We start from the raw sequence: 10,201 nt of genomic DNA on the forward strand, positions 1-10,201 counted from the left end.
CGTCTTATAGCACGTACTGTAGCACGATGGCTAATTGTTTGGGTATTCCGATCTTTTTTAACTATTCGCGCCCGATTATAAACAGAGAGGGAGAGAGAGATATGTGTATATATGTATGGTACGTACTACGCCGAGCTGGAGCCCATCTACTACCGGTACATACGGTACGGTATCTGTTTCTCATTCGAGAGGGTCGGTACTTGGATTATAGATGATTTTGGATCTTTTTTCTTCTTTATCTTTTATTTATTTATTTATTTATTCCCCTTTTTTCCTTTTTTCCCTTTTTCTTTCTCTTTCTTTTTGAAACAATATTTTTTTTTTAAAAAAAAAATGAAAATAAAAAGGGGGAAAGAAGGTGTCTCGTCGCGAGGAATTCAGAGATTCAGATCCCCTTTTCTTGCTCGTTTGAATGGGGAGATATGTTCATATTCACTTTTACATTTATATTCACATTGCCCCCCACCCCTCCCCTCCAAAACCCCTCCCCAAAAGTAAAAAAAGAAAAACACGTGCAAACATGCAAACATGCAAACACGCAAACACGCAAACACCTTAATCCCCAGCGATACAAAATCGCAAGCAAAGAGGTAGAAAAAACTAATTGGCTTCCGAGAGTAGGTAGTATGTACGCGTTGATATCCATGGATTGCGCCCGCTTGAATCGGTCGAATTTGAAATTTCGATTTTTACATGTATATATATATATATATATGTCTTTCTTAGATATAGGATCTAGGATCTACATCAAGATTCAAGTTGTTAGGTTATTTGATTTGAGTAGGTAGCAAACTGAAAATTGAAAATCTCGCGATCCTTGGGCGAGTTCTCAAGCTGACTGACTGATTCTGGTAGTCTCCCCCCCCCCAACCCCAAAACACATCTCTTTATTCCTCGCCCACTTTACCTAAGGAAGGGCCCTAAAAGTTGAGACGTCAAGTCCCACTATTAGATATCAGAAGGGAGAAAAAAGGGGGGGAAAAAGCACGTTAGATATCTATATAGAAGATGATAACGAGGCCGCCTACGTTCATTTGGATCTTAAAACGTTGATTTTTGATAGTAATCTCAATTTCATGATTCAATCCGCGCTCCGCAAGAACGATAACACGCCTAGCCCATAAGAGGCCAACTCGCCGACCTTGACTTGGGCCGCGACGTCCCGCCACGCGCCCAGCGCCGCCCGCATCTCGGCGCTCTGTAGGTCTTCGCTGTGAATCTCGAGGAAGCGGCGCAGACACACGTTCACAAGGTCGAAGTCGCGGTTCTGGGACAGGCGGCTCGTGAGCGCCCGCACGAAGGAAACTTGCTCGTTGTTAGACGGGTCTGGGGAGAGGGAGCGGATCGAGAGGTCGATGGTCGAGGGAGAAAGGGTGCTGAGGTGGGTGAGGAAGGGGAGGTCTGGGGGTTCGTCAGTTGGTGTGCGTACCCGGAAGCTTGCGAGCATGGAGATGAAGGGGGAGGGGAAATACGTACAGTCGCCGGACTCGCTACCCGCGCGCAAGGTAATGGTAAATGGGCTTTCAGTCTGCGGTCCCAGCTTCATGATCCTCGATCTCTCGTACGCCGTCGTAGATTTCGTATCCTGGACATGGGTAACCGGCATTGTGTTGTCGATACCCGGCAGGAAGAACGGGGCCTTCTCAGGCTTCTTGGGGGCTTCCTTCGGCGCGTTACGCGCGCGGATCTCGTCGATGTATTGCAGGCCGTTCAGTACGCTCTTGGGCACCATACTCATCGTCATCATGCGGTCGTCCAGATCTTCGATCGCGTCGTAAGCGCCGGCTTCAGGGCTATTACCAACATCGTCATCCTCTTCGAATGCACCACCTAACATACCGTGCCCGCCTTCGCCGGAGGCCGTGGGGAGAGCCATATCAGCGATCTCGCTTTCGGAGATGTGCCGTGTAGGAACGTGTTTGAAGAGCGTGATGTTATTCCAGATGTTGACGCCGATTTCGCCCTCGCAGGTCGTCGCTAGGAACTGTCCTGTAGCTGAAAATGATAGGGCTGTGCATTGCGTCTCCATTCTGATGGCATCGATCAAGTGTTTTGTAGCGAGGTCCCAAACACGGATGATGCAGTCTGCAGAGGCAGCAACGAGCCAATTGCCATCGTTGGAGAAGCAAAAGTCATTGACGGGCCCTGTGCAGCCATGGATGTCTCGGATTAGCTTTTTGGTGGCCGTATCGAGGACTTTGATGGAGAAGTCTGTGCAGGAGACTGCTATGAGGTCGTTGGAGGCGAGGTATTTGAGGCCGGTGAACCCGACGTCGGACTCAAATTCGTAGACTAGTGCTCCGCGCTCGAGGTTCCAAAATTTGATCTTGCCGTCCAGGGAGCAACTGATGACGGTTTGGCTGATCTGGTCCACCACGACTCCTGTGACTGATTTTCTGTGCCTACCCAGCCCCAGTTGGTAGGTCCCAGGTCTGGGCTGGTCCGCAGCCCTTGCTGCCTCTAGTTGCAATTGCAGCTGGATTTTCTTAGCTTGCGCCTTTGTTAACTTGCATGGGTATCGCTGATGGTGTCTGCCAGATTGCAAGTTGAACGTATCGATGCCACCAGTCTCTGATCCAACAACCGCAAAGTTCCCACAAGGACTCACAGCAACGCTGCTGACATAGCCCCCATCTCCGGTCTCCAAAGCCCATCGACCGGCCTTCCTTCGTCCCCAAAACCAAGTTCGGGCACAGCTATCCTGCCGATGCCCAGTTACCACACTTTCCCATCCGGTTGCCCCGCTTGCTGTTGCATCTGTAGGCTTCTTGCTTCGGCTGGCCTCCTTCTGCCAAATCGCGCCACCACCTGCATGTGCTCCCATCCCACCCTCCTTGTTCATCGACATGGCAATACATGTGATCTCAGGCGCCTTCAAATCCTCTAACGTGCTTGACTGATTTGTCAAGGTGCTTGCCAATAGACCCAACTTCTTAGCTTTCTTTCGAATGTTTCCCTGGCTGAGTTCCGCACTCTGCGAATCGTTACGGAGACTCCATCCCCACAGACTTCGGTCCTTTCCTGCACTCAACAGCCATTTCCCTCCCCCGTCGGCACCGTCGAAGTCGGAAGCTAGGAATAGAAGTTTGGTGACGGGAGCTGCATGGCCACTTCTGGCATGCAAAGCTCGCGGGATAGGGGAGTGTGGCGATTCGTCAAATATCCAAGTCTTCAGAGAATTGTCCAAACCACTTGTCACAACAACCTGTTGTCCCCACAAGAATTCCACCTTGCTCACTCCGCCTCCGATAGTTGCTCCAGCATCAGAAGGAGGGTTGTGTGCTCCTCGTAGTACTCCCATAACTCTTCCACCCTTGTTGAGGTCCCAGAATGTCACATCCCCATTGTTCGGTCCCGCTGTAGCCATGACTCCTGCCGTTCTTCCGTCCTCGCCAGCACCTAAATTGTCCGTCCGGAAGGATATCGATGTGATAGGCGAGTTCCCTCCATCCAGATTGATGATTGTCTTGTCGGTCCGGACATCGTGTATGATCAAGGGTCCCTTGGAGTACGCAATTGCCATGAGAGACAATGCCGGGGATGGCTGGAGGACCGTTACAGCACCACAATCTGCTGCAGGTGGCATGATCGTAAAGACCAATTTGCCAGAGCTGACATTCCATATCTCGATGGCACCATCTTTCCTTCCAGCAAAGATCTTGTTCAAATAGGTGGGCATATTCGTGATACCTCCCGTCAACTCATTTCCATCCTTGGGGGCTGCTGTCGGGTACAATGTGGTGTAATGCTCGTACGTGCCTGACTTCCACACCTCAATTCTGGTCGAGCAGCATCCCACTATCCAAGTGCCGAATATCAAAATCTGCTTGATCGGTTCCTCAAGGTCTGCAGGTACATCCAATTCTGCCACTTGCCTGCCGCGCTTGAAGACCCAGAATCCTGGCTGGGTACCCTCCCCGCCCCACGTAGCGAATACAAACTCCCTCCATGCCAAAGTCGCGGTGATATCGGCGGGGGTCTGCGGCCGGGTGAGGAAGATCAGGCCGAGTCCGCGCTTGAGGTCGTAGGTCTGCAGACACCTTCCTACGGAAGTTGTGATCTGGAACGTCTTTCCGCCCAGTGGGACGGAAGTAAAGGGAACTGCGGTTGAAGAAACCAATCCGATTGTCTGCAAAGTGTTGTTAGTATGATGCATTCATCCCCAAGACTCGAGATGTCATACTCGGAATGGGGAGAAAAGCTTCGATGCTCGCCTCGTTGTCCGCGGCGCATCCGCTCGATTGAGCCTCTGTCTTTTCGCGACAGGACCATGTGGTCCTCGTTCGATCAGTTGCGAGGGCATCCTGAGTCCTACAGCGCTGTGGCTATGGATATATCCCGATTCTGAATTCCTGGACCGTGGTGCTGACGGGCGACACAGCCTCGTAAACTTTTTCCTGCAGACGGAACAAAGAAAGACCGAGCCGCGCCGAGCCCCTGCAAGTCAGACGGAATGGCAGGAGGAATTTTGTGGATTTGTCTGCATCTCCTGTTCCCACCCTTCGCTCCTCTTCCTATTTCTTTTTCCTCTATTTCCTCTGCTGCATTTCCAATGTTTCTCTCAATAATTGTCGGCTGGCCGCTCCAGCTCCAGCCCGCCCTGATGGTTTCTAGCCGGCGCCTCGTCGGGCTTCAAAGAATGTCATATCTGATAAGGGAGGGGAGCAAGGCAGGGCCAGGGGAGGACCAACATGAATTCACCCGACACCTCCGTACACAGGCACCGACGATTCGGATTCGCCTCCCTTCGCTTCTAATTATTAGTAGGAAGGATTTGTGGAAGCGACCACCAATGTCATCTTGCCTTCGAACATGATGCCTTCAACCAAGGTACCATTCGTTCGTTACCTGCCCAGCGACCTACCTACAAGTTCTCCTTAGCATCTGGAACCCCGATCCGAAACAGTCCAGCAAGCATGTCCTGATTCGTGTCGCCATAGCAATAGCCACCGCCACAGGCCGTCGCCATAGACATACTCCCGCAGCCGGCGCAATGGACTTAGACTTGTCGACTGAGGATCCCAGCGCACCAGCAGTGAACCAGAACTCAGAACATTCAAGTCAAGCCATTACAAACACCACGGCCAACATCAACAGCGACACCACGACCACCGCCACCGCCGCCGCCGCCGCTGCCGCCTCCACCGCCTCCACCGCCTCCACCTCTGGGACGTCAAGACCGCGCAAGACCTCGCACAGCTTGTCGTCTGCGGCCGGCCTCCATCCCCAGGCCACCAGAAAGAGCCGATATGCGGAGCCAGGCACAACAGATACCCATGCAGATCGTGCTAATATTTCTATGCCCCCGCCCCAACGCAGGCCCTCAGTAGCTAAATCCAGAACGTCTTCTACATACAGTCAGCGTAGCTCTGTGCCAGATCTGCGACCGGGCTTGATCGGAGTAGGCAGGAGAAGGAGCAGGGACGATTGTGCCGTGGAAGACTTCGACACGCCGAGATTATCACCGGGAAACATGGCGGACGAGACCAAACATTCCCAGCTGCCCGACCCGGCCCTTCGGCCGAGGCCTTCCATGCCGGAAGTAGATCAGAAGCGAATGTCCGTGTCGTCTATGTACTCGCTGAGTTCTGCGAGAGCAGGAGGAGTGCCGAGCTCGGTCACGTCTGCTAACGGATCAGAGCAAGGAGCGGCCATTGGGACGAGATCAGCCTCTGGCACGCTTTCGCCAAGCATGAAAGGGTCGCAGGCTGAGATTGGAACCTCTGCGGTCTCCGTTACTACCTCTTCGACAAGCCAATATGGAAGTCAGGGTCATGCAGGACACCAACTTACACCACGGGAAACGCCCCACAATGCCACTGAGATTGCGAAGCGTAATGCTCTCCAACGAGGAGAAACCGGTCCCAGAACCCAGCCACCAGGAAGATCCCGAAGCCGGGCCAAGAGACGGCTCAGCGGAAGCACAGGCGCGAGCAGTCACAGTCCAAGTAGCGAGAGGGGACTTGCAAAGCATGAAGAGAAGGCCGCACCAATTGGTATCATCGGTGTGTGTGCCTTGGATGTCAAGGCTAGAAGCAAGCCCAGTCGGAACATCCTCAATCGATTGATCTCCAAGGGAGAGTTTGAAGTAATTGTGTTTGGAGACAAGGTCATCTTGGATGAGGACGTAGAGAACTGGCCTGTCTGCGATTTCCTCATTTCCTTCTACTCTGATGGGTTTCCATTGGACAAGGCAATCGCCTATGTCAAAGCCCGCAAGCCATTCTGTGTTAATGATGTGCCAATGCAGAAAATTCTATGGGACCGTCGAATTTGCTTGATGATACTGGACAAGATCGACGTGCCAACCCCTAAGCGAATCGAAGTCAACCGCGACGGTGGACCAAGCATTCTCACTGCAGAAATGGCCCAGCACTTGAAGGAGACGACGGGGGTTGTGCTGGAAGGACCGGCTGATGGCACCGGCGGACAATGTAAAGCTCCCAAGAAGGTTGAACTCCTCGATGATGGTGATACTTTGAGTGTCGATGGAGAACTGTTGTCGAAACCATTCGTCGAGAAGCCTATCAGCGGAGAGGACCACAATATATGCATCTACTTTCCCAAAAGTCAAGGAGGAGGAGCTAGGAAGCTGTTCCGTAAGATTGGTAACAAGAGCTCGGAGTGGGTCGAGGATATGAACATCCCACGAGCGATCTTGGAACCTCATAGCAGTTATGTCTACGAGAAGTTCATGAAGGTCGACAATGCCGAGGATGTCAAAGCATATACTGTTGGACCATCGTACTGTCATGCAGAAACGCGAAAGTCGCCAGTCGTAGATGGTTTAGTCAGACGCAACACCCACGGCAAGGAAATTCGATACATCACGGCTCTATCGAAAGTGGAGACAGCAATAGCTGGTCGAATTGCTACAAGCTTCGGTCAACGAGTCTGTGGTTTCGATCTTCTCCGTGCCGAAGGAAAGAGTTTTGTCATTGACGTCAATGGCTGGAGTTTTGTCAAGGACAACGATGAGTATTACGAGCAATGCGCAAGAATTCTCAAGGACATGTTTATCAAGGATAAGCAAAGACAAATGGGTATCTCAGTTCCTATATCACCCCCGCCAGATGTTGTCTTCAACCCCATCACACGGAGGGATACTGGTGACAAGACTCATCGGACCACATTGCAACAGATAATTGACAAGTCACCCAGCATGTCGAAGCTCCACGCGCATGCGCATCCACATCACAAGAAAACGGCATCACCAGAGGCATCGGCTGCGACAACACCGAGAACATCTCCTCCGGGAGCTGATCGAGGCGTTCAGTTGCCAGCAATCCCTCCACAGCCTCTGTTACCACCACCTGTTCTGGGTCAACAACCTACCAGCAGCGGCCCATCGACTGCCCCTTCGACCGTCCCATCAACACCAACACATGCCGCCAGCGTGACGAACAGCGAGATGGCTCCTCCGCCACCACCTGCTCCAAAGCATACTTGGAAGTTGAAGGGGATGGTCTCAGTCATTCGCCACGCCGACAGAACACCGAAGCAGAAGTATAAATTCACTTTCCATACAAGACCATTCATTGAGCTACTCAAGGGCCATCAAGAAGAGGTCCTCCTCATAGGAGAAGCTGCCTTGGGTAGTGTCGCTATTGCGGTCGAAGAGGCATTGGAGGAAGGCGTCGAAGACCGTGAAAAGCTTCGCACTTTGAAGAATGTGCTAGCCAAGAAAGGTGGATGGGCTGGAACGAAGGTTCAAATCAAGCCGATGTTCAGGAAGCGAAAGCTAGAAGAACTTTTGGTAACTACTCTGGGACCTGTCAATGAGCCAGAGATGGGGGTTTCGGAGGTACCGAAGGATGGCAAAGTACAGCAGACCGATGAGAACGATGATGCAGGGGGCGATGGGGCGAGGCCCATAGGAATGTCACCGACACGACAGGACTCCCTGTCCGGCATCACCCTATCACGAATTACCGCTGCAGAGAATAGTCTCATCCTAGACAAGCTTCAACTCATTGTAAAATGGGGAGGAGAACCCACTCATTCCGCCAGATACCAATCCCATGAGCTTGGGGAGAATATGCGCAACGATTTGATGTTGATGAACAAGGAGGTTCTGGATGAGGTTCATGTTTTCAGCAGCTCCGAGCGACGTGTCACTACGAGTGCGCAGATCTGGGCATCGGCATTTACCAATCAGAAGGAGCTTCCCGCGGATTTCATCACTGTTCGGAAAGATCTTCTCGACGATTCTAATGCTGCTAAAGATGAGATGGATAAGGTCAAGAAGAAGCTGAAGGGTCTTCTCCGCCAAGGAAACGAAGCTCCGCCGCAATTTGCATGGCCGCCTAACATGCCAGAGCCATCGATCGTTCAAAGATATGTGGTTCAGCTGATGAAGTTTCATCGGAGGGTCATGCGTGCCAATTATAGCAAGCTGTACGGCGGGGCCTCGTCCTCGCTCAATGCAATCGCCCATCCGGGTGACAAGGAGAAGGAGAAGCCGGAATCAAGTTGCAATGCCACGTCCCAAGCTACGGCAACCACCAATATCCAATCTCGTTGGTGCTGCGGTGAGGATGCTGATCTCTTCAAGGAACGATGGGAGAAGCTTTTCAGCGAATTCTGCGATGCTGATAAGGTTGACCCGAGCAAGATATCCGAGCTTTACGACACGATGAAGTTTGATGCCCTTCACAACCGTCAATTCCTGGAGTGGGTATTCACCCCAAGCAAAACTATTATTGCCGAAGAAGAGGAAGCCATCCTTGCCGAATCCAAGGGCATCGAGAAGGAGAAAGCCCAGCCTAGAGAGCCCGAAGAGGCTATTGAAAGCCAAACGCTGCCGTTTGACAAGTCCGAGAGCAGCAAGAGTCTTCACAGACGCATGTTCAGACGGCGCTCTGTCATGACAGGTACTGGAAGCAAGAGCTCCGCCGAAGAAACACCCGAGCAATATTTCCGACTCTTCACAGGAAACAGCCAGACCAAGGCGAAGACAGACGTCAGGCTTGAGAAGCTGCGGGAGTTGTACAAGATGGCCAAAGTCCTCTTCGACTACATTTGCCCCCAAGAGTACGGAATGACGGATGCCGAGAAGCTTGAAATCGGCCTTCTAACCTCACTCCCATTACTCAAGGAAATCGTGCAAGATCTCGAAGAAATGCAGGCCTCGGATGACGCAAAATCCTTCATCTATTTCACCAAAGAGTCGCACATCTACACATTGCTTAATTGCATCCTCGAAGGCGGCATCACCACCAAGATAAAACGCAGCGCCATCCCCGAGCTTGACTACCTCTCCCAACTGTGCTTCGAGCTGTACGAAAGTGAGAATAAGACGCCGGATGGGGTGCAGGATGTGGCGAAGTATGCGTACTCGATTCGAATTACGATTAGTCCGGGCTGTCATACTTTTGATCCGCTGGATGTACAGTTGGATAGTAAGCATTGTATCAGCTGTGCGCCGCGGCGGAGCTTGACGAGTCACATGGATTGGAAGGAGGTTATCGAGACGCTCAGAGCCAAATTCCATCAGTAAGCTCAAGACCCAAACCCCTCTTCTCTTCTCCACCCCTTTCCTGTTTCCCTCCAAGTCGCTGTCTGCTGCAGAGCAATACTAAGTAAGGTTTCAATAGAGTCAAACTTCCCAAGTCTTTCCTAGCAGTCAACCTCAGCGAGTCTCACACCTTCCACAAAAAAGAAGATAGTGAAACCGCAGCTCCAAGTACAAGGATTGATACTTCCGACTCCCACCCTGCGACCGAATCACCAGCTCAAATTCCACAGGAAGGAGATGTGGTAGCGAGTAAGCTAGCAATCTCGAGTCTCGATACAATCCCAGCAAATAGCGCAAATACTCCTAGCAGTCTTGATACGTTGCCGAGACTTCCACACCCAGAAGAGGCCTCGAGGAATGGGTAGATGAACTTTTCGGGGCCGTGCACATTTCTTAAAAAAAAAATTGGTTCGCGGACAGTTTTCCAACCATTGTTAAAGTACGGGGCATTGTGGTCGGGCTGGACTGAAAAATGAAAAGCGTCGGGATGGTTTTCTTAGACGTCGCTTGCTAGCTGATGGCGCTGGTAAGTTGTATGTAATATATATATATAGAAAGTAAATGGATGATTCCGTAGTCTTTTTTTTTTTTTTTTTTTTTTTTTTTGGAAAAAAAAATTGTCCGCCAACTAGCTGGCTAATGAGAGCGAAATGTCATATACTATGGCCGCTTAGTGGTGCGACG

At 51.4% G+C, this 10,201-nt stretch overlaps 2 protein-coding genes across 2 annotated transcripts; one reads left to right on the plus strand and one right to left on the minus strand.

Moving 5' to 3' along the window:
- Window positions 1-1,081: 1,081 nt before the first annotated feature.
- Window positions 1,082-4,303, minus strand: L3040_006202 (uncharacterized protein; the record flags this gene model as incomplete). Its single annotated transcript, XM_007288359.1, has 3 exons — window positions 1,082-1,401; window positions 1,477-4,129; window positions 4,184-4,303. 3 exons carry the CDS (start codon window positions 4,301-4,303, stop codon window positions 1,082-1,084), a joined length of 3,093 nt encoding a protein of 1,030 aa, XP_007288421.1.
- A 690-nt stretch (window positions 4,304-4,993) lies between these two features.
- L3040_006203 (uncharacterized protein) lies at window positions 4,994-9,499 on the plus strand (the record flags this gene model as incomplete). Its single annotated transcript, XM_007288358.2, has 1 exon — window positions 4,994-9,499. One exon carries the CDS (start codon window positions 4,994-4,996, stop codon window positions 9,497-9,499), a length of 4,506 nt encoding a protein of 1,501 aa, XP_007288420.2.
- Window positions 9,500-10,201: the final 702 nt, after the last annotated feature.

This window comes from Drepanopeziza brunnea (genome assembly GCF_022702325.1).
Source record: "Drepanopeziza brunnea f. sp. 'multigermtubi' strain 214-2 chromosome Unknown ctg10, whole genome shotgun sequence".
Classification (NCBI taxonomy): Eukaryota; Fungi; Ascomycota; class Leotiomycetes; order Helotiales; family Drepanopezizaceae; genus Drepanopeziza; species Drepanopeziza brunnea.